Source organism: Leopardus geoffroyi, chromosome C1 (assembly GCF_018350155.1).
Source record: "Leopardus geoffroyi isolate Oge1 chromosome C1, O.geoffroyi_Oge1_pat1.0, whole genome shotgun sequence".
In the NCBI taxonomy this organism is placed as follows: Eukaryota; Metazoa; Chordata; class Mammalia; order Carnivora; family Felidae; genus Leopardus; species Leopardus geoffroyi.
This window is the reverse complement of record NC_059328.1, coordinates 43628852-43652793: the sequence shown is the minus strand read 5'-3', so window position 1 is coordinate 43652793 and position 23942 is coordinate 43628852. Positions and strand designations below refer to the sequence as shown.

The 23942-nt window shown below is 41.4% G+C and overlaps 1 protein-coding gene across 5 annotated transcripts in view; it reads right to left on the bottom strand.

Annotated features, from left to right (window-relative positions):
• The window catches only part of DIO1 (iodothyronine deiodinase 1), a 42610-nt gene that overhangs the window by 12340 nt on the left and 6328 nt on the right, over positions 1-23942 (bottom strand). For 3 of the 5 annotated variants that reach the window (XM_045477471.1, XM_045477473.1, XM_045477472.1), the window contains exon 4: positions 5312-5579. In XM_045477471.1, coding sequence (XP_045333427.1) covers positions 5312-5504 — 193 coding nt within the window. In that variant the 5' untranslated portion in view covers positions 5505-5579. Of the gene's footprint in view, positions 1-5311; positions 5817-23942 lie in introns of those variants that run through there. The other 2 variants (XM_045477474.1, XM_045477470.1) reach the window with 2 other exon arrangements.

Below are 23942 nucleotides of genomic sequence, written 5' to 3'. Positions count from 1 at the left end.
GGGGCATCAGAGAAACGCACGTGAGAGATCATGGGAGCCCGGGCAAGTATGTGGGCAGCAGAGAAGGGGAAAGATAGAACTTGCTGATGGAGGGGAACAGAGGGCATTTTACCTTGCCGATGCTTCATTCCATGAGTTACACCCTCACCTTGTTGTGCAATGGGTTTGAAGCAGCTTACACATATAGTAAAATATTTAAAAAAAATCATGCCCTTCTGGGAGGCACAGAACAGAAGGGAACTATGGAAGACAAATAAACCAGTTCTAAGGTCCCATGCATTCACTGTAACTGAACTAATATTTGACTGAGTTTCCTGGTGCCCAAGTACAGATAGAAACAATTGGTTATATAGTCCTCATTTTTCAGTACATAAGGAGAAAGCTGGCCAGGAGATACAAATCTCTCCTTGTCCTTGACTCACAGATTTTCTCTTAGGAGGCCCTAGGGAGTACCAAGTGGGCCTCAGTCCCCTGTTGGTTGATTACACAAGTCCTCACCCATGTGACAGGGTTGCCCAGGCCTCATCAGGGGAGGCTCAGAGGTAAGTCAAGGCCAAGTGGTCAGCCATTGGCCTCCAATGACCCCAGAGGCATGCTTTAGATAAGAACCCAAAAGACTTAAGGTCAGGACCAGTGCTAAATATTAGCTGTCTGGAATTTTGTTTTTAATTGGAACAAAATTCAACACTGATTAGGACATTGGAAGAGACAGAGACATTCGTTTAATTATTTATAGTGTGGTTGGGTGCAGTGATCAGTATTGAGGGCAAAGTTTAAACTGGGTTCCCCACTTACGTGGTAGCAGAGGGGAAGGATGGGTGCAAGGGGGTAGCGGTACAGAGGGCTGGCACTCTGCCTGTGTGCACAAGCCACGGTGCAGAGAACACCATTTCAAATGTCAGGCAAGTGCCGCCAAGTCCAGCTTGTCTGTATAAATGGGAAAACAGCTCTGCAGCAGCTGGACTTGAACCCACCATCCCGACCTCCATGCCAGTAAATTAACCCCCATGGCAGGCTCTCTCAGCAGACAAAGCCCATTTATAGTTGCTAGATGGCACCTCCTAAGTACACTGGGAGAGATTTTAGAGGATAGGAAACAGGGGCTGAAATAAATCCAGTTTCATATTAACTCTCAAGTGCCTAGAAAATAAATTACCCACCATCGCCTTCTACCACAACACACCAGTTAATCAATATTTTGCTGTGTGTATGTGTGTGTGTGTGTGTGTGTGTATGTCATGTGTGTACATGTGCACGTACATGCAGAGGATAGGAGGTGGCTGGGAATTTCTCTGAGCCTCTGTTGTCTGATCCAACAACAAAAAGCACAGTAGCTGAGAGTCAGAAGGCACAAGTTCTAATTCAGGCTCTATAAGAACTTGCCATAGGACTCTGAGTCAGTAATTTCCCCTCGCTGGGCCTTTGCATCTGAAAAAAATGAAAGAACTGCTTTAGATTACCCATAGAGTCTTCTAGATCTTCCAGTCTGTGGCTGTAAAATGAGCTCAGATTTATACCTAAAGCATACGTCAGAGATTTTTAGTGGTCTGGTGGGTTTCCAAAGCAGTTATAGGATATCTTTCTATTAAGCAGAACTGATCATGTTAATGCCCTGCTTGAAAATCCTTCTGGAATTCACCAATACCTTCAGGATGAAGTCTACCCTCTTCAGTAAGACACATCAGGTCCCTTAAGTGCTGGTCCCTGATGATGGCTCCAGTCTCATCCTTCACCACTTCATGCCTCCCACAGTCCCACTTCTGCCAAACTGACGTCACCTCCACATCTTAGATGGCAGCTCCCCCTCTCTGTCCTGCTCTGCTCCCCACTCTCCTGTTCCCCACACACTCCAAAGCTTCACTGCCTCTAGACAATTGGCTCGCCATCCTCTTCCCCAGGAAGCCTTCCTCTGACCATCTTCCTACCCACCCCACATCTTCCAGAACCCTCTGCTTCCCTCTCTCACTATACCATCTCCCCCTCTGGGTTATGAGATTTTTCTGGGGCTGACACCAGTTGTGTTGATTTCTGTATCACCAGTATCTATTATTTCAGGACGATTCAGTACCATTATTTCTTTTTTCTTTTTATTTTTTTTAACGTTTACTTATTTTTGACAGAGAGAGAGAGACAGAGAGAGAGAGACAGAGTGCAAGCAGGGGAGGAGCAGAGAGAGAGGGAGACACAGAATCTGAAGCAGGCTGCAGGCCCTGAGCCATCAGTACAGAGCCCAACGTGGGCTCGAACTCACGAACAGTGAAATCATGACCTGAGCCGAAGTCGGACGCTCAACCGACTGAGCCACCCACCCAGGTGCCCCATCAGTACCATTATTTCTGAATCCATGTGCTAAAAGCCAACTCATTTTATAAGTAGAGTTTTCTTTTGTCTCTTGGTCTCCTTCTCTCTCCATTCTTCAGTCTCAGGTGCAATAGCAGGGAGCAGAGGCAAATATTTAAAGTATTTAAAATGTGAAGTGGTCCAGGGGTGCCTGGGTGGCTCAGACGGTTAGGTGTCCGACTTCGGCTCAGGTCATGTTCTTGCAGTTCGTGGTGCAAGCCCACGTCGGGCTCTGTGCTGACAGCTCAGAGTCTGGAGCCTGCTTTAGATTCTGTGTCTCCCTCTCCCTGGCCCTCCCCCGCTCACACTCTATCTCACTCTCTCTCTGTCAAAAATAAATAAACATTAAAAAAATTTTTTTAAATGTAAACTGGTCCACGGAAAGCAAACAGTTACAAGAAGCAAGTACATTCTGTGAACTGGCCATGAGGCAAGTTGGCTTTCATGGAACTGGTCAGTAGATGATTGATATTCATCAAATTGGCCTGCTTCTAGCTCAGTGCTTGGCACATAGCGGACACTCAATAAAAGTTAACTGTTATTCTCAGTGTTCTTATTATCAGTGGTCACTTGGCAAATGTTGGATAAATACAGGTCATTTGTGCACCACAGTTTAAAGTCATGAGCAACTGGGGCACCTGGGTGGCTCAGTCGGTTGAACGTCCGCCTTCGGGTCAGGTCATGATCCCACGGTTCGTGGGTTCAAGCCCCGCATCGGGCTCTGTGCTGACAGCTCAGAGCCTGGAGCCTACTTCGGATTCTGTGTCTCCCTCTCTCTCTGCCCCTACTCTGTCTCTCAAAAATAAATATATGTTAAAAAAAAAAATTAAAGTCATGTGCAAGAAACTCTTGCCTGTTGCTCTACTTGAAACGCCTTTCCCTTCCCAAGCTATAAAAATCTTACTCATTTTTCAAGGCCTAGTTCCAAAGCCACCTCCTCCAGGAAACATTCCAAGCCCTGCAGGCCAACTTTATACCTTTACAGCCTCCCCCATCTCACAGAACTGTGAGGATTCCTTTACTACGTCCATCTGTGCTGGGAAACCGTAACCTTCTTGAGTGAAGGAGCAAGCTCTTACCTAACTCTGAGTCCTTGGCGTCTAGCTGAGGGCCGGGCACAGAGGAGGTGCTCGTGAATGTTTGCTGACTGAAGAAAATGAGATGAAGAAGCCCAGATTCTGGGTCTGACTTGGTCGCTCAGTGGCTCTGTTACCTTTGCCTCTCAGCGTTCTCCATTCCCTTCTAAAGTGAGAGGACTGGATCAGGTCAACTTTTCCCAAAGGGTGTTCTTTGGATCATGTATGATGATGACAGGCATTTCCTCAGGGGAGGACCTGGGGGTTGTGTGTGTTAGGAACATCAGTCAGTGCTTTGTCAGTTTGGTTTTTTTTGCCCCAAGTTTTGTTTGTTTTGAAGCTTCAGGGCTTCTCAGAGCTTTAAAAATATTCGCGTGCTGTATGAATTTCCAGGAGGAGGGTATAGCGTGCAGCGTTTCTCAAACTACTTGAATCAGGGAACTCGATGTAGTAAAGCTTATCTGCGGGATTTGGCCTCCAAAGACGTGCTTTGAAAAACACTAGAGTAGCCACCTGCCTCAAGGGCCTTCTCTACTCCATCCGCTGGGTCTAGGTCCTGGGAAATCAGAGATGAATCGGACACAGTACTGTCACGAGGCTCCCCGTTGGGCAGCCAGAGGCTGGGTGGCAAGAATCAGTGTCCGAGGAGAGGGGCAGATGCAGAGCCATGAGTCCAGGAGAGAGTAGCTGTAGGGCTCTGAGACAGCCTCACGGAAGGGCGTGTGTGTGAGAGCAGGTCCCTTGTTGATGAGGCGTTTGGACTGTTGGCGATAGAGGGGAAGAGCCAACAACATGAGCAAGGTCGAGAAGGGAAAGCACAAGGGATATGCAAGGCCCAAGAATTGGTCTGCAGGCCACAGCATGAGGCGCAGCCCGCAGGTGAGACGGGGAAGGAAAGCGGGAGTTGGCTCGGGAAGGACCTTGAGTACAAGGCTGGGCCCCGGGTTCGTTCTGAGTGCAGAGGGCAGCTGCCGAGGCTGGGGATGCGCTTGCTAAGGGGCAATCTCACAGCCAGTCACAAGTGGGGTAGGAAGAGAGGGCAACAGGGGGAGGAGGAGGAAGACCTGGTAGAAGGAACAGCTGTGAGGACAAAAAAAAAAAAAAAGAGGTCTGTAAGACCCCACATCGATAGAACTTGTATACATAGGAGAGGGAGAGAGAGTGCTTCAACATATATTTACTGAGTGCCTGCCATGGGCCAGCAGCAGCCAAAAGGATGCAAAGTGGGTTAGACCACGGGCTCCACCTGCATGGAGCGTGCAGGCTAGTGGGGGCGGCACAGAACTACCTATCAGGTCAGGTGCAGTAAAGAGAAGCTTAGGATGTCAGGCATGGAAAAGGAGGTAACCTAGCCTGGTGGGGGATCCAGGGCTGGCTTGTTGCAAGAAGTGGCACTGAGCGGAAGTCTGAAGGATGAGCAGGAGCTGACCAGGCAGAGCGACTCTAAGAGCCTAAGAGCCTGTGGAAGGGGACACCTGGGTGGCTCAGTCGGTTGAGCATCCGACTTTGGCTCAGGTCACGATCTCACGGTTCATGGGTTCGTGGGTTTGAGCCCCACGTTGGGCTCTGTGCTGACAACATGGAGCCTACTTCACATTCTCCTTTCTATCTGCCCTCCCCCACCTCTCAAAAATGAGTAAACATTTTTTAAAAATTAAAAAAAAAATAAATAAAGAGCATATGGAAGGAGCTGAAGGCCAGTGTAGCTGGTTTGTGGGAAGGTGGCGATGCCGCTCAGAAGAACAGAATCTAGAAGTCCTAGATGCAGGAAGTGAGAAGACAAGAAGCCAAAAGGGAGCAGCCAGAATAGAATTCAGGACTTTCCAACCCACTTCCCCACCCACTGCTGATACCCCCACTCCAAGCGCATCTCAAGCTTGGAACAGTCTCCTGACCTTTCATGAAGTCCCAGATGCTGCACCTCTGTCCTGAGAGCCGGACCACGGGGCAGTTGGGGGCCAGACCTCCTGGCTCAGTCCTGTCCTCGAGTCGCTGCCATCGGACCTTCAGGACAAACCAGAAATACTGCACGCTGTACAGAGTTGGGGCCCAGTTGTCATAGGAAAAGTGGGGGTTCTTCTGGTTCATGGCCACGATGTGTTGCTTGACTCTCGAGGGAAACAATATCAGGAACACTTTGCCCACAGCCACCTGCAGGGCCACCTGAAAGAGGACCCAGAGCCTCCTCAGCCACAGCCCTGCCTGGGGCAGCCCCATTTTGGCACAGCCAGAGCTGGCTCTGGGGCTGGTGGGCAGAGAGGCCACAGCCGGGCCGTAATGGGAGGAGCTGAACAAAGGTGCAGGGTGGATGTAGCCAACCCGGGACAGCAGGAAGGTCCTGGGACAGAAGGTGTCTGCCTTCCTGTCAATGGAATGGAAAATTCCAAACCGAGGGCTCAAAGGTCTCTTCTAATTATTATCATTTCTGAGCCTTTGCCTTAACCTTTGAGATATCCTTGGACTGAGAGACTTCAGATTTTAAATCCTCCCTCTGATAAATTTTCAAAAACCAATACTTATAAACATCACACTTAAAAGGACTCTTTGGTCCTTTAGAAAGGCTTTGTTGTAAGTAACTCCTAACATTAATCATTCTTTTAATCATGTAAGTTGTTCCTTTACTAATGAGAGATGGTTTTCCCACTCACAGCTTCTTACTTGGTGGTTGAATGTTTCTGGAGGCATAGCCTCCCCTAGAGGATTTTGGGCCTGGAAACTCCCAGGCAGAGACAGAGCTGGGTTATCCCCAAGAAAACCTGGACCTGTGTGTGTGTGTGTGTGTGTGTGTGTGTGTGTGTGTGTGTTGTGTGATATAACTACAACACTCTGCACTCAGCAGGGTGGCAGTCCAGAGTGGGGAAAAGACAAGTAAGCAAAAAGTTATCATTTTAGCATATGAAGCACAGAAACAGAAGATGGGTGGGGGGCTTGGAAACGTGGTGGAGGGCAGTTAATGCAGTTAATTCTATTTAGAGAGGTCAAGAGGACTTCCCCCAAAGTGATATCTACGCTGAAACCAGAAAGGCAGAATAGCAAGCAGTAAGCCAGGCAAATGGGGACATTGGTCCTAGTGGACGGAACCACATGTCCAAAGACCTAGAAGCCAGAGGGAGCATGGCCCACTGGAAAAATTAAAAGAAGAATCATAGAAGCTCAGAGCTGGAAAGTGTTTTAGAAAACATCTAAAACTACTTTCCTTTTAAGCAGGGAAACTGAGGCCTAGAGAGGGGAAGAGACTGAAGGCCAATTCTGCAATTAACTAATGTCTTAAAGAGTTAGTTCACAAAGCTTGAAGTTTACCCCTCCCTGACGCATTTGCATACCTGTGCATTAGGGCAGAGGGAAGAAAGACTTGAAAGCTGACTGTCATAGCCATAAAGGTGTTAACCTTGGCCTCTAGCACACTAACTCTATTTAGAGAAGAAAAAACACCTCCAAAAGCTGTTCTGTTTCTAAGCATCTCACTGTAAATGCCAAGCTGTGTCCCTAAAGTACAGCACCTGCCTGTTTGAGCAGTAATAACCCCTAATGTGTACATAGCATTTTCCCATACAAAGCATTTCTGTTATTTAAGTAGACTATTTTTTCAAGCAGTTTTAGATTTACAGCAACATTAAGCCAAAAGTATGGGAGTGCCCAACTACCCCTGGTCTCCATACTTGCACAGCCTCCCCTACTATCCGTATCCCACCAGAGTGGTACATGTGTTACAGTTGATGAGCCTATATTAACAAATCATTATCCCAAAGTCCATAGATTACATTAGACTTCACTCTTGGTATCGTACAATCTATGGGTTTTGACAAATCTATAATGATGTGTACCCACCATTAAGGTATCATAAAGAATAGTTTTGATGCCCTTAAATCCTCTGTGCTCCTCCAGTTCATCCCTCCCTCTCCCCTAATCCCTGGCAACCATTAATCTTTTTAGTGTGTCCATAGTTTTACCTTTTCTAGAATATTATATAGTTGGAATCTTACAGCATGTAGCCTTTTCAGTTTGACATCTTTCACTTAGTAATATGCATTTAAGAAACCCTCATGTCTTTTCAGGACTTGATAAACTCATTGTTTTTATTTATTTATTTATTTATTTATTTATTTATTTATTTATTTTATTTTTTTTTCAACGTTTATTTATTTTTGGGACAGAGAGAGACAGAGCATGAACGGGGGAGGGGCAGAGAGAGAGGGAGACACAGAATCAGAAACAGGCTCCAGGCTCTGAGCCATCAGCCCAGAGCCCGACGCGGGGCTCGAACTCACGGACCGCGAGATCGCGACCTGGCTGAAGTCGGACGCTTAACTGACTGCGCCACCCAGGCGCCCCAACTCATTGTTTTTTTTAAACATTGGACAATATGCCATTGTCTGGATGTACCACAGTTTATCTGTTCACCTATTAAAGGACATCTTGGTTGCTTTCAGGTCTTGGCAATTACAAATAAAGCTGCTGCTATAGACTGTTTGTATCCTGCCCTACCCCTCCTCCCCCCCATTCGTATGTTGAAACCTAATCCCTAAAGTGATGGTATTTGTTTTTTTTGTGAGGCCTTGTAAGGTGATTAGGTAATTAGAGTGGAGCAGTAATGAATGGGTTAGAGCTCCTTCACCCCTTCATCCATGTGAGGACACAAGATGACTGACTGTCTGGGAACCAGGAAGTGGGCCCTCACTAGATACCAAATCTGCTGGTGCCTTGATCTTGCACTTCCAGCCTCCAAAACTGTGAGAAATAAATTTCTGTTGTGATCCACCCAGTCTATGGTATTCTGTTATAGCAGAATGAATGGATTAAGACAGGTGCCATAAACAACTATACGCAAGTTTCTGTGTGGACGTGTTTTCAACCCATTTGGGTAAATACCAAGAAGCACAAAGGCTGGATCTTATGGTGAAAGTATGATTAATTTTAAGAGAAATTGATAAATTGTCTTCTAAAGTGCATGTGTCGTTTTATATTCCCATCATCAATGAATGAGAGTTACTATTGTTCCATGTCCTCACCAGCATTTGGTGTTGTCTGTGTTCTGAATTTTGGCCATTCTAATAGGTATGTAATAGTATCTCACTCTTGCTTTAATTTGCAATTCCCTAATGGCACATGATAATGAGCAGCTTTTTATACACTTATTTGCCATCCATATATCTTCTTTGGTGAGGTGTCTGTTCCAATCTTTCACTCATTTTAAAATCAGTTTGTTCATTTTTTATTGCTGAGTTTTAAGAGTTGTTTCTTTTAGATAATAGTCCTTCATCAGCTATGTCTTTTGTGAATATTTTCTCCCAGCCTGTGTGGTTTGTCTTCTCAGTCTCTTGACCAATGTCTTTTGCAGAAGTTTTTAATTTTAATGAAGTCTAGCCTACCAATTCTTTTTTTCACAGATTGTGCTTTTGGTGTTGTATCTAAAAAGTCATCACCAAACCCAAAGTCATCTAGGTTTTCTTCTGTGTTATATTCTAGGAGTTTTATAGTTTTGTGTTTTACATGTAGGTCTAAGTTCCATTTTGAGTTAATTTCTATGAAATGTCTGTGCCTAGATTCTTTTTTTTTTTTTTTACATGTGGATGTCCAATTGTTCCAGCACCATTTTCTGAAGACTGTCTTTTGTCCTTTGTATTGTCTTTGTTCCTTTGCCAAAGATCTTTTGATTATATTTGTGTAGGTCTATTTCTGGGCACTCTTTTCTGTTCCATTGATCTTTTTGTCTATTTTCCTGTCCATATCATACTGTCTTGACTACTGTATCTTTATATTAAGTCTTGAAGTTGAGTAGTGTCAGTCCTCCAACTTTGTTCTTCTCTTTCAATAGTGCATTAGCTATTCTGGGTCTTTTGTCTCTCCATATAAACTTTGGAACGAGTTTGTCAATATCCACAAAATAACTTGCCGGGATTTGCTTTGGGATTGTGTTGAATCTATAGATTAAGTTGGGAAAAACTGACATCTTGAAAACATTGAGTCTTCCTGTTCATGAACATGGAATGTCTTTCCATTGTTTAAGTTCTTGTTTGACTTATTTCACCAGAGTTTTCCTTGTATAGATTTTTTATATATTTGGTTAATTTATATCTAATATTTCATTTTGGGGGGTGCTAATGTAAGTGGTATTATGACTTTAATTTCAGATTCCAATTGTTCATTGCTGTTATATGAAAAAGCAATTAACTTTTGTATATTAACTTTGTATCCTACAACTTTGCTATAAACACTTATTAGTTCTGGGAGGTTTTCTTGCCAATTAATTCAGATTTTCAATATTGTAATCTATGAACAAAAAAAGTTCTATTTCTTCCTTCCCAATCTGTATACCTTTTATTTCCTTTTCTTGTGTCTTATTGCATTCTCTAGGACTTCCAGTATGATGTTGAAAAAGAGTGGTGTTAGAAGGGATATTGGCAGAGGTTATTGGGAGGACATGACTGTCAGTTGACCCACAAGCTGGGCCTGGGAAATCAGAGGCTCCTTACCACCTCCCCTATCCTTGGAATGTGTGTGTCATTTGCCTTCCCTGTGTTAGAAGCTGCCCAAGGACACGGCCTTGAGATAGTAATGTGCTGTTGAGACCATCTGGATGGTATACATGACGAAACCCAGTTAACGCCTCTATATAACTTTTAAGATTCTGGCAGGCAGGTGCAGAGATCTACTTCTCTTGTGGTTGCCCAAGACAAGCCTCATAAGTACGTTCTCTTGATTACTGAAACTGCCACCTACCAATCTGGAATAGTCTGCCTCTTTCTTCAGTCTCTCCTTGCCCTCTGTGTAAAGGGGCCAGGTTGTGGACCAACAGGGTGCACTCTTGCCTTGTTCCTGATCTTGGTGGGAAAGTATCTAGTTTCTCACCATTATGTATGATGTTAGCTGTAGGTTTTTTGTAGATGTTCTTTATCAAATTGAGAAGTTTCCTCTATTCCCTTTTCTGAGAGTTTTTATCATTAATGGGTGTTAGATTTTGTCAAATGCTTTTTCTGCATGTATTTTGCTATGATCGTGTGATTTTTCCTTAATCTGCTGATGTAATGGATCACATTAATTCATTTTTGAATGTTGACCAAGTCTTACATATCTGGAATAAATCTCACTTGGTCATGGTGTGTAATTCTTTTTATACATTGTTGGATTCAACTTGCTAATTTTATTGAGGATTTTTGCATCTCTATTCATAAAAAATGTTGGTCTCTAATTTTCTTTTTTTGTAATGTCTTTGCCTGGTTTGGGTATTAGGGTAGTGTTGGTTTCATAGAATGGATTAGGAATTATTCCCTCTGCTTCTAATTTCTGGACAAGACTGTGGAGAATTGTTATAATTTCTTCCTTCAATGTTTGGTAGAATTCACCAGTAAACCAGTGGGTTCATTTGGGTCTGGTGCATTTTCTGTTTTCAAAAGTTATTATTTATTCAATTTCTTTCTTTATTAAAAAAACTTTTTTTAACGTTTATTTATTTTTGAGAGAGAGACACACAGAGCGCAAGCAGGGGAGGGGCAGAGAGAGAGGGAGACGCAGAATCCGAAGCAGGCTCCAGGCTCTGAGCTGTCAGCACAGAACCCCACACAAGGCTCAAACCCACAGACCGTGAGATCATGACCTGAGCTGAAGTCGGAAGCTTAGCCAAGTGAGCCACCCAAGTGCCTCTTGATTCAATTTCTTTAATAGATATAGATCTATTCAGATTGTTTATTTCTTCTGGTATGAGTTTTCACACGTTGTGTCTTTCAAAGAATTAATCCATTTTATTTTGGTTATTACGTGTGGGCATAAAGCTATTTAGAGTATCCCTTTAATATCCCTGGGATCTCTAGTAATGTGCCCTCTTTCATTTCCAATATTAGAATTTTTTCTTCGTTAGCCTGGCTAGAAGTTTATCAGTAAACCTCTGGTTTTTGGCTTCCTTGATTTTCTCTATTGAATTCCTGTTTTCAATTTCATTGATTTTTGTTCTAATTTTTTAATTGATTTTCCTCTGCTTACTTTAGAGTTAATTGTCTCTCTCTCTTTTTCTAGTTTCCTCAAGTAGAAGCTTAGATTACGGACTTTAAATCTTTCTTCTTTTCTAATTTTCTAGGTATTTTTCTCTTACTGATTTCTAGTCTGATTCCAATGTGGCCTGAGAGCATATATAATATAGTTGCTACTCTTTTAAATTTGTTAAGGTATATTTTATAGCCCAAAATGTGGTCTATCTTGGTGAATGTTCCATGTAAGTTTGAGAAAAATGTATATTCCACTGTTGTTGGATGAAGTAGTCTATATATGTCGATTATATCCACTTGACCAATGCTGCTGTTAAGTTCTACTATGTCCTTACTGATTTTCTGTCTGCTAGATCTGTCCATTTCTGAGAGAGGGACATTAAAGTCTCCAACTATAATAGTGGACTCCTCTATTTCTTCTTTCAGGTCTATCAGTTTTTGCCTCATGCATTTTAATGCTCTGTTGTTAGGCACATACACATTAAAGATTGTTATGTTTTCTTAGAGAATTGATCCCTCATCATTATGTAATGCTCCTTCTTGGTAATTTTTCTTGCTCTGAAGTTTGCTCTGAAATTAGTGTAGCCATTCCAGCTTTCTTTTGATTAGTGTTAGCATAGTGTATCTTTCCTCATCCCTTTACTTTTTTAAAAATAGAGTTATTATGTAAACAGTTATTGGAACGATATGATCTATATAATCACTGTTCCTATTACTTTTTTTTTTTTAATTTTTTTTTCAACGTTTATTTATTTTTGGGACAGAGAGAGGCAGAGCATGAACGGGGGAGGGGCAGAGAGAGAGGGAGACACAGAATCGGAAACAGGCTCCAGGCTCCGAGCCATCAGCCCAGAGCCCGACGCGGGGCTCGAACTCACGGACCGCAAGATCGTGACGTGGCTGAAGTCGGACGCTTAACCGACTGCCCCACCCAGGCGCCCCTCCTATTACTTTTTTACTTTTGATTTTTTTTTGTGGTAAAGTACACAAAACATAAAATTTACCGCCATAAACAGTTTTAAGCATACAATTCAGTGGCATTAAGAACATTCACACTATTGTACAACCATCATCATCCACCCATATAACTCTTTCCATCTTGCAATTCTGAAACTATATTCATTAAACAATAACTCCCCATTCTCCACATCCCTCAGCCTCAAGCAGCCACCATTGGTTTTTTTGCCTATGAATCTGACCACTCTCAGTACCTCATATAAATGGAATCATAGAATATTTGTCTTTTTTGTGACCGGCTTATTTCACTTAGCATAATGTTCTCAAGGTTCATCCATGCTGTAGCATATTGAGGAATTCCATTCCTAACTTAAGGCTGATTAATATTCCAATATATGTATTCCACTGTATGGATAATATGTATAATATTCCAATGTATGTATGTAACACATTTTGCTTATCCCATCTACTGATGATCACTTGGGTTCCTTCCATATTTTAGTTATTATTATGAATAATCGGCTACGAACATAGGTTTTTAAGACCCTGATTTCAATTCTTTTGGGTATATACCCAGAAGTGGAAGTGCTGAATCACATGGTAATTCCATTTTTAATTTCTTTAGGAACTGTTTTCCATAAAGGCTTCATCATTTTACATTCCCACCAAACAGTGCACAAGGATTTCAATTTCTCCATATCCTAGCCGACACTAGCTATTTTGTGTTGTGTTTTGTTTTGTTTGTTTTCTTTTTGTTTTTATACTATCCATCCCAATGGGTATGAGATGATGTAAACATTAACATTTAAAATTTTAATGGTTATGTATTTCTTTCAATTTGTATTACCTATAAAAAGCACACCAAAACTGGGGCACCTGGGTGGCTCAGTTGGTTGGGCATCTGGCTCTTGGTGTCAGCTCAGATCATGATCTCATGGTTTGTGGGTTTGAGCCCTGCACTGGGCTCTGCGCTGATGGCATGGAACCTGCTTGGGATTCTCTCTCTCTCTCTCTCTCTCTCTCTCTCTCTCTCTCTGCAACCCCTACAAAATAGGTAGATAAACTTAAAAAAAAAAAACCCTATCATTTCATAGTTATTATCACTTAGGGTAAGACCAAAGTAGATAGTATAGTGGTGAGCTACGTCTTCAGAAAAGAGTTAATGTTAAAAAGTCCTTCTTGTGAGATTGGCGCTTTACTAGGGCTCGCGAACTTGGATTTTAGAAGGGTTCCCACCACTGAAAATAGTGGTTCACTGTGAAGGAACTGTTTATGAAAACAGTGTGACCACCTGCTGAACACCTTATGCCGAACACCTGCTTTCCTTCTGGGACTCTGGAATTCAGGTGTGTGCTAGACAGAGGATGCCGATATGACCAGCTCCCAGTAAAATAAAACCTTAGGTACTGAGTCTCTGATGAGCTTCCTTGGGAGACAATATTTCATACATGTTGTCACAACTTTTTCTCTGGACTGGTTTTCTCTGGACTTTGCCCCTTGTGTCTGTTCCCTTTGCTGATTTTGTTTTATATTTTTTCGCTGTGAAAGCATAGCTGTGAGTATGACTATATGCTAAGTTCTCTGCGACCTCCTACAGATCACTGAGACTTGGGGTGGACCTATGATACACCATGTTACACAGGCTGCCCATAAACATTTCAAACCTCCAGCACTTCTGTTATTTTCAGTGATACATTAACCATCACTTCAGAAAGCTGACAACTGTTTGTAATGCAAAGTAGGTATAAACATGTTTCAATGAAATCTAGAAAGCGATTAAATATGTTTTGCCTTTCCTTTCCAATTGCAGATATGTGTTGGGAGTTGGGATTCTTGGTGCTGTAGCACTGAAACCAAACAACAGACTCATTTTATTATTCTAGAAACAAATCCTTATCTTAAATAAAGAGACAATGAGGGGTGCCTGGGTGGCTTAGTCAGTTACGCGTCTGACTTCAGCTCAGGTCATGATTTCATGGTTCATGAATTCGAGCCCCGTCTTGGACTCTGTGCTGACAGTTCAGAGCCTGGAGCCTGCTTCGGATTCTGTGTCTCCCCCTCTCTCTCTGCCCTTCCTCGCTGCTCATGCTCTGTCTCTCTCTCTCTCTCTGTCTCTCAAAAATAAATAATAAACATTAAAAAAAAAAGACAACGAGCTTAATATATCTGTGTTACTGATTGATCATGTATTGTTCCATTATTCTCACTAAAAAGTTTTTTAGATATGTATTTGTATAAATAGATTATTACTTTTATATTTTATCATTTATTTTCTTAATTTTTAATGACTTTGATTTTCATTGTATTTATTAGTATAGCTACATTCTATTAATGGCAAGAGATCGTGGTTTTCCATTTCATGGAGGTTGATATACAGTTTCTCTCTAAAATAAACATATTTAGGGGCGCCTGGGTGGCTCAGTCAGTTGAACGTCCAACTTCGGCTCAGGTCATGATCTCATGGTTTGTGGGTTCGAGCCCCATGTCACACTCCGTGCCATCACTGGAGTCTGCTTGGGATTCTCTCTCTCCCTCTGCCCCTCCCCTGCTCGCACTATCTCTCTCCATCTCAAAAAGAAATATAACAAACAAACAAAAAAATTAAAAAATATATATATTTAAGTTTAAAGAGTGAGCTCACAAAACCATTAAAAAAAGAAGGAAAACGAGGATGTGGTAAGTGAACATAGGTGATGGTACACGGGATTTCACTGAATTGTCCTTTACTTTCTGTGCATGCTTGGAATTTTGAATAATAGAAACACTAGTTAAGAATTGCTAGGGGCGCCTGGGTGGCGCAGTCGGTTAGGCGTCCGACTTCAGCCAGGTCACGATCTCGCGGTCCGTGAGTTCGAGCCCCGCGTCGGGCTCTGGGCTGATGGCTCAGAGCCTGGAGCCTGTTTCCGACTCTGTGTCTCCCTCTCTCTCTGCCCCTCCCCCGTTCATGCTCTGTCTCTCTCTGTCCCAAAAATAAATAAACGTTGGAAAAAAAAAAAAAAAAATTAAAAAAAAAAAAGAATTGCTAGCAGTATGTCAGCCTTTTGCTCACAAAACAACTAGCTTTTCCATGAAAAGACTATTTTATTTTTTTTAATGTTTATTTATTTATTTTGAAATAAAGAGAGAATGCAAAAGGGAGAGGGCCAGAGAGAGAGGGAGACAGAGGATCCAAAACAGGCTCTGTGCTGACAGTGGAGCGCCTGATGCAGGGCTCGAACCCATGAACCGTGAGATCATGACCTGAGCCAAAGTTGGATGCTTAACCCACCTAGCCACGCAGACAACCCCCAAAAAACTATTTTAATGTACTACGTTCACAGGAGATAAAGGAAAACCTCCAAACATTGACGTGTAAGTGTACACACGCATAAATAATATTGGGTATTATTTATAATACCAAAATTGGGTAAAACCGAGGGTAAAACCAAAATAGGGTAAAACCAAAATAGGGAACTGGGCAAAATGGTTTGGGCAAATGTAAAAGTTAAAGCAGCCCTGAGGGAAAATGGCAATATCAGTTCTGTGATTGTGCAAGGAAGTCCGGAACATGCTATAGGACAGAGCGGCTGATTCTGAGTTTCCTACATTAGGACAGAGACTCCTGGAAGGATATGAAAGTAGTCCCGTGTCGGCAGTGACTACTGGCTTCTGGAAGAATCAATATTAACTCTTTTCTGAAAAGATATCCCCTGTATCTTGGTGTCAACAATGACTGTGTGCATTTGAAAAAAGAGCCAAATAGAACCATTAGAAAAGAAAAAATATTTAGACCTGAGGATTTCCATAGATTAGGATAAAACTGACATGAGTATGCAAAGATTACCACCATGAGTAGTACAAAGAAACAAACCACCATGAGTGAGAGTCAGCAGAAAAACAACTTTGAAATCCTTAAGAATTTCAGGTAGTGGGATTATCAAATACAGCCTATTTAAATAATTATAACTATGTGTTAAAAGTTTAATTCATTCATAGGAGCTAGGGAATCCTGACAACAAAGGCCAGCTTCTACCAGCAAACTATTAAGTATTTGCCTTCCTGGATTATTAAAAAAAAAAAAAAAAAAAAAGCATTCATGGGTTATCCAAAATGATTTTTAAAGAACCAAACAGAACTTTTAGAAAATGAATACATAATGGCTGGATTAAAAACTCAGTGGGTGGTTTGAATAGCAGATTAAGAACCCCTGAAGAAAGAACTAGCTAGAATGATGTATAAAGAAATTACTTGGGATGCCATGCAAATCAAAGGATTTGAAAAACATGAAAAAATGTTATTTGAAAACATGAAAGAGAAGTTAAAGCAATTCAGAGTAACATTTACAAAAAGTAATCAGTACGCTGTTTTAGTGAAGCTATGGAACACACACACACACACACACATACACACACACACACACAAAAACAAGAACAAGGAGAAGATCTTGAAGTAGGCATGGGGGGGACAGGAAATAAGTAAAAGCAAGCAAGCAAAGAAAAAAAAAGTCAGAGGGAAGAAACAGTCCCCTACAAAGAAATGAGAATCATATTGACAGCAATTTTGAGTCAGCTTTCCTAGAAGCAGAGCCTGAGACAAGATCCTTCAGCACATGATTTACTGACAGGGCTCTCAGGAGAACCTCTAAGGTATAGGAAAGCAGGACAGGGCAACGGAAGAAGCTAAGTAAAATGTGGTTTCAGATGAGGTCTAGTCTTTCCCTGATCCCATGAGGATGCTCTGGATCATGTATGGCACCACTGAGTTATATCAATTTGAGGCAAAGAGGGGTCAACCATTAGTATACTCCTATCACTCAGTTACTGGCTACACGTATCACCTCCCAGACATTTCCAGACAAAGCAGCATCCTTCTGCTGAAGGGTAATTCTCCAGAGAAAAAGGAAGCTCTGAGCCATGAGTAATCACCACAGAAGTTGGGGAATGGATGCAGCAGGTAGTCATGAAGGTTTAGGTGGGGCACCAAGTGCAACAGCAGAGTCCTCAGCAGCAACAATGGAAATCAGAAGGTAGTGGAATAATATCTTCAAAGTATTGAGGGAAAAAATAACTGGCAATCAGGAATTGTGTGCTCAACCCAACTGTCTTTAAAAAAATTTTTTTTTCCATTTATTTATTTTTTGAGAGACATAGAGAGACAGAGCACAAGTTGGGGAGGGGCAGAGAGAGAAGGAGACACAGAATCCAAAGCAGGCTCCAGGCTCTGAGCTGTCAGCACAGAACCCGATGCGGGGCTCAAACTCACAAACTGTGAGATCATGACCTGAGCTAAAGTCAGACGCTTAACTGACTGGGCCACCCAGGTGCCCCCCAACTGTCTTTTAAGAATGGGGATGAGGGGTGCCTGGGTGGCTCAGTCAATGGAGCGTCTGACTCTTGATTTCAGCTCAGGTCATGATCTCATGGTTTGGGTGGTGAGTTTGAGCCCTGCTTTGGGCTCTATGCCTGCTTGGAATTCTCTCTCTCTGCCCCTCTCTCTCCCTCAAAATAGATAAATAAAAACTTAAAAAAAAATCTATCAAATATTCCTAAAAAAAAAAAAAAGAAAAGAAAAGAAAAGAATGGGGATGAAGGAAAGTGTTCCTGAATAAACAAAAACTGAGTTTATGATCATAGACTTCATTAAAATTACTTCTAAAATTTTCAGGAAGAAGGAAAATGCTCTCAGGAGGAATGTCTAAAATGTAGGCAGGCGTAGTGGCAATGAAACTGGTAAACATATAGGTAAATCTAAATAAATACATTCTGAATAGAAAAATAAGAATAGAAATAAAGGGTTGGGCATCATCCCCCCAAAAGTGATTGATTTAGAGGGAAATATTACAGTTCCTAACAGGATGGAGACACCTGGAAACACCCCAGGAACCAAAGTGGTTGGTCAATCTGTCAAATTAATGTGAACACTGTGGGAGCTTCCCGGGCAACAGAGGGTGAGTAGGTCTCGGTGAAGGCACGGGACAGAGCTGACAACACCTCAGACGATGGTTGTGCACTGGGGACTGGAGAGAGGGTGGACTATCATGTTTCCATGTGTCCATTTGCTGTCCCATACATTCCACTGAGAGACCCTTTCACTCCCTCTTATTAAAAAAACAACTTAGGGGCGCCTGGGTGGCTCAGTCGGTTAAGCGGCCGACTTCGGCTCAGGTCACGATCTCGCGGTCCGTGAGTTCGAGCCCCGCGTCGGGCTCTGTGCTGACAGCTCGGAGCCTGGAGCCTGTTTCAGATTCTGTGTCTCCCTCTCTCTGACCCTCCCCCATTCGTGCTCTGTCTCTCTCTGTCTCAAAAATAAATAAACGTTAAAAAAAAAAAAAAACTATAAAAAAAAAAACAAAAACCAACTAAACAAAAAAACTAGCAGCCAGCCCATCACTACTGCTGAAACCAGACCAGAGTGGGGCATGGTTAACTGAGATTCAGGCAGACCGGCAAGTCCTAAGTGGTCCCCCTTTTACAATCTCTCTCCATATCTCCAAGGACTGGGTGGTTCTAGATAAAGGTGACAATGAGCAGTGCCAGGACACTGATACAGAGTTTGTAACACAGCTGCCCTCTCCACTCTTTGGTAGCTCTCCACACCTTTCTCTCCCAATTCATCACATAGAACACAGAACACAGGTGTTGTTTTGTTTTGTTTTGTTTTTGTTTTTTTAGGCTCTTCTCTCAGGTATTCATCACCAGGACAAGGGGCTAAAACCCCTAGGAGAGTAAGAGTTCATTCAGAAAGATAAAACACCATCTTAAAGGAAAAGATTCCATTGAACAACCTACATCAAAGGAGGCAGTGGAGGGAGGGTCATCAGTTATTGCAGCGTGACCTGGCCTATCCTGATTCACAGAGGGAAACAAATATAGGGAAAAAGACTTTCGTGAAATCCCAACTAAAAACCACTATAATTAGAGAAATACGTAAGACTTCAGATTGAAAGTAAGATTGAAGAAACCACACCTAGGGGTGCCAGGGTGGCTCAGTCAATTGAGCACCCAACTTCGGCTCAGGTCATGATCTCATGGCTCATGAGTTTGAGCCCCGTATTGAGTTCTGTACGGACAGCTCAGAGCCTGGAGCCTGCTTTGGATTCTGTGTCTCCCCCCTTCCCCACCTTGTGCTCTGTCTCTGTCTGTCTCTCAAAAATAAGCAAACATTAAACAAACCCAAAAACACACCTAGTCATATTATAGTGAAATTTAAGAACATTGGTCACAAAGAGAAATTTCTGTAAGTTTCCAGAGAGAAAAGGTGGATATCACATAATATTGAATGAGAAGAACAAAGTCAGATGACTGATACTACCCCAATTCAAGGATTACTATAAAGCTATAATAGTCAAGACAGTGTGCTATTGGCAAAGAATAGACAAGTATCAATGGAACAGAATAGGGAGCCCAGAAACAGAACCACATAAATATAGTCAAGTAATCTGACATAGGAACAAAGACAAGACAAAGGAGAAAAGACAGTCTCTTCAACAATGGTGCTGGAAGAACCAGACATCCACGTGCAAAAAAATAAAATAAAATAAAATAAAATAAAATAAAATAAAATAAAATAAAATCTAGGCACAGACTTCACACCTTTCACAGAAATGAACTCAGAGTAGATCACAGACCTAACGTAAAACACAAAACTATAAAGCTTCTAGGATATAACATAGCAGAAAACCTAGATGACTTTGGGTTTGTTGATGATGTTTTAGATACAACACCAAAGATACAATCAATGAAAGAAAGAATAGGCTGGACTTATTAAAATCAAAACCTTCTGCTCTGTGAAAGACACTGTCAGAAGAATCAGAAGACGAGCTACAGACTGGGAGAAACATTTGCAAAAGACACATTTGATAACAAACTGTTACCAAAATATACAAAGAACTCTTAAAACTCAACAATAAGAAAACAAATGATCCAGTTAAAAAAAGGGGCAAAAACCTTAACAGACACCTCATCAAAGAAGACATACAGATGACAAATAAGCATATAAAAAGATGATCCACATTGTATGTCATTAGGGAACTGCAAGTTAAAACGATAATGAGATACCACCATCTGCCTATCAGAAAGGCCAACATCTGGAACACCCATACCACCAAATACTGGTGAGGGTGCACAGCAAGAGACTCTCATTCTTTGCTGGTTGGAATGTAGAATGGTACAGCTACTTTTGAATTCAGTATAGCAGTTTCTTAAAAAACTAAACATACCCTTACCATACAATCCAGTAATCCCGCTCCTTGATATCTACCCAAAGGAGTTGAAAACCTAAGTCCACACAAAACCCTGCACACAGATATTTATGGCAGTTTTATTCACAACTGCCAAAACTTGGAAGCAACCAAGATTTCCCTCAGTAGCTGAATGGATAAATAAACTGGGATACATCCAGACACTGGAAAATATTATTCAGTGCTAAAAAGGAAGGAGCATGAAAGGACATGGAGGAACCTTAAATGTATAGTATTAAGTGAAAGATGCCAATCTCAGAAGGCTACATATTGTATGATTTGAACCATATGACATTCTGGAAAACTCAAAACTATGGAGACAGTGAAAATATCAGAGGATTCCAGGGGCTTGGGGTGGGGTGAACAGGAGAAACACAGAGGATTTGGGGGGGGCATTGAAAGTACTCTGTATGATACTATAATGGTGGATACATGTCATTACACATTTGTCCAAACCCAAAGAATGTACAGCATTAAGAGTGAACCCTAATGTAAACCATGGACTTCAGATGATTATGATATGTCAGTGTAGGTTTATCAACTATAACAAATGAACGATCTGATGGGAGATATTGATAATGGAGAAAGCTGTGCATATGTGGGACAGGGGTACAGGAGAAATATCTTTCTCTCTTCCTTACAATTTTTCTGGGAACCTAAAACTTCTCTAAAAAAATACAATACAATACAATGCAATACAATACAATATAATACAATAAGATACAATATAATACCACAATACAACACAACACAATACACGGTCCCACTTAGAAAAATGAGCAGATTATCTACAAGAGGATAAAATGATAAGAACCATTGGAGACAAGAAGAAAAGGGAATAATATTTGTCAAGTGTTGAGGGAAAGTGACTGAATTTCATGTTCTGTTAAATTAATATTTAAACATGAGGGTAAAATAAATTTGAGATATTATGAGGCACGTATAGCCATTGAAAGGTTTGCCACAGAGACAAATCTTGAAAACATTATTACGGGAAACTCTTCAGCAAGAAGAGAAATGAATCCAGGAAAATGCCATGGGCTAAGGAAAATAAGAATGAGTGAATTTGTTTGTAAATTTTATCATTTTCTAAATGAGCAAGTGTCAGAATAGACAACAGAGCAAGTACCAGAATGTATATAATAACAATACAGAAACAAAACTCTAGAGAATGTGCTGGGGTATTTTCTTGATCATTGGATAGTATGCATGACTTTAATAAGCTTCTAGAAAAAAAATGAGTTAGAAGCAACAAAATAAAATGGATGTATCACTTTGAATTAGCAAGAAAAAAAATTAACCTAGCTAATGAAAGATAGTAAGGAATGTGAAGAGGGCTTGGAAGTATTTAATGTGCAAAAAGATGACTGAAGTGTCTAAATATAGAAAATAATCGCATTTAATGTAAATGACTTAGAAGCACTTCTGGAATGGAAGGAAGGGTAAGGATCTTGGAAAATCCACTCCTTTATAAAGGTGATGAGAACAATGGCAAAAATGGTCAAAATCAACTTTTTTTCCAGAATTCTTTAAATTAACCAGCGAGGGGTGCCTGGGTGGCGCAGTCGGTTAAGCATCCGACTTCAGCCAGGTCACGATCTCGCGGTCCGTGAGTTCGAGCCCCGCGTCAGGCTCTGGGCTGATGGCTCAGAGCCTGGAGCCTGTTTCCAATTCTGTGTCTCCCTCTCTCTCTGCCCCTCCCCCGTTCATGCTCTGTCTCTCTCTGTCCCAAAAATAAATAAACGTTGAAAAAAAAAATTAAAAAAAAAAAAAAATTAACCAGCGAAAAGCTTGCAATAATCTGAAAAGTGTCTATTCAAAAAAAACAGCTGAATCTTGGTAAGAGCTTTGTGATGTTTTAACTCACTCTATTCCCATGCCCCTCACACAGCTCCAGTTGAAAAACAACAGTTTTGCAACCATGGTTGCTGTGAAAAACAGCCATCAAGTAGACACTGGAGATGGAAGAATGGGTTGGGAGCTCTTCAAAAAAAAGTCCTATCCTTAGAGAACTTCCATTATTTGACTTGTCTAATGTCTTCCTTGGAAAGCTCCATTCTTGGGTCTTGGTTTTATTTGACCTGAGTCAGAGCTCACTCTATAAAAGCAGGGTATTTGTCAAAATATCAGTGGCAATTCTTTAACACTACAATTGTCTGAGGTGGTGTAATAAGTTTGGGGTAATGAGAGGCTGACCAAAAAAATTAAAAAGAAAAAAATTGAGGAATGAGACGTCCATAGGGGGGTTTCGCAAAGCTCCAAAATATTCCTGGAAATCCAGAAGGCCATGTGCATGTGTGGGGCTGTAGGCATGCACAAGAAAGACCCAAGAAGGCCCTAATCTCTGTCTCTGGCTGACCTTGAGGCTCTGAACAAGTAGGAAGTGAAGGCTAAGAGCGATCACCTGTCTGACTCAGCGTTGGAGGCATGAGCCAACATTCACACAGAGCCCCTCAGCAAAGTCTGAGAGACTTACTCCTTCCTGGCAGTTAAGGAAATCTGTGCAATCATTAGCTAACCACTAAAGCAACCAAGCAGAGACTTCAGTAGTCACACACAACAAGGAATACAGATTTTACAGCATTAGTTCAGAAAGGAACCATGCGACCCAGCAATTCTACTTCTAGGTATATACCCAAGGGAAATTAAAACATGTTCACACAAAACTTGTACATGAATGTTTACAGTAGCATAATCCATGATAGCCAAGAAGTAGAAATGACCTAAATTCTGTTAACTGGAATATGATAAACAAATTGTAGTACATCCACACAATGGGATATTATTAAGCAATAAAAGGAAAGACATATTGATTGATACATGCTACAATATGGCTGAACCTTGAACACACTATGCCAGGTGAAAGAAGCCAGTCTTTAAAAACTATATATTGGGATGAGCACTGGGTGTTGTATGGAAACCAATCTGACAATAAACTTCATATATTGAATAAATAAATAAATAAATAAAAACAAAAAAAACCTATATATTGAAAAAGTTTTAAAAACCTATATATTGTACTTTTCCACTTAAATGAAATGCCCAGAATAGACCACTGTATAAAGACAGAGTAGATTAGTGGTTCCCAGGGACTATGAGAGTGGTGATGGGGATTGGGAATGACTGCTATGGGTACAAAGTTTCTTCTGGGGTGATGAAAGTATTCTAAAATTATATAATTAGGCTGGATACACAGCTCTGTGAGTGTACTAATAACCACTGACTTGTACATCATTAAATTAGAAATTTGGTAACAAAATGTTAGCTAAAAAATCCCTTATACCTTGAAACTATAAGGCATGCTGTCAGATAAGCCTTGGATTGAAGAAGAAGTCATTTGGGAAATTATAAAATATTTAGAAGTGAATAACA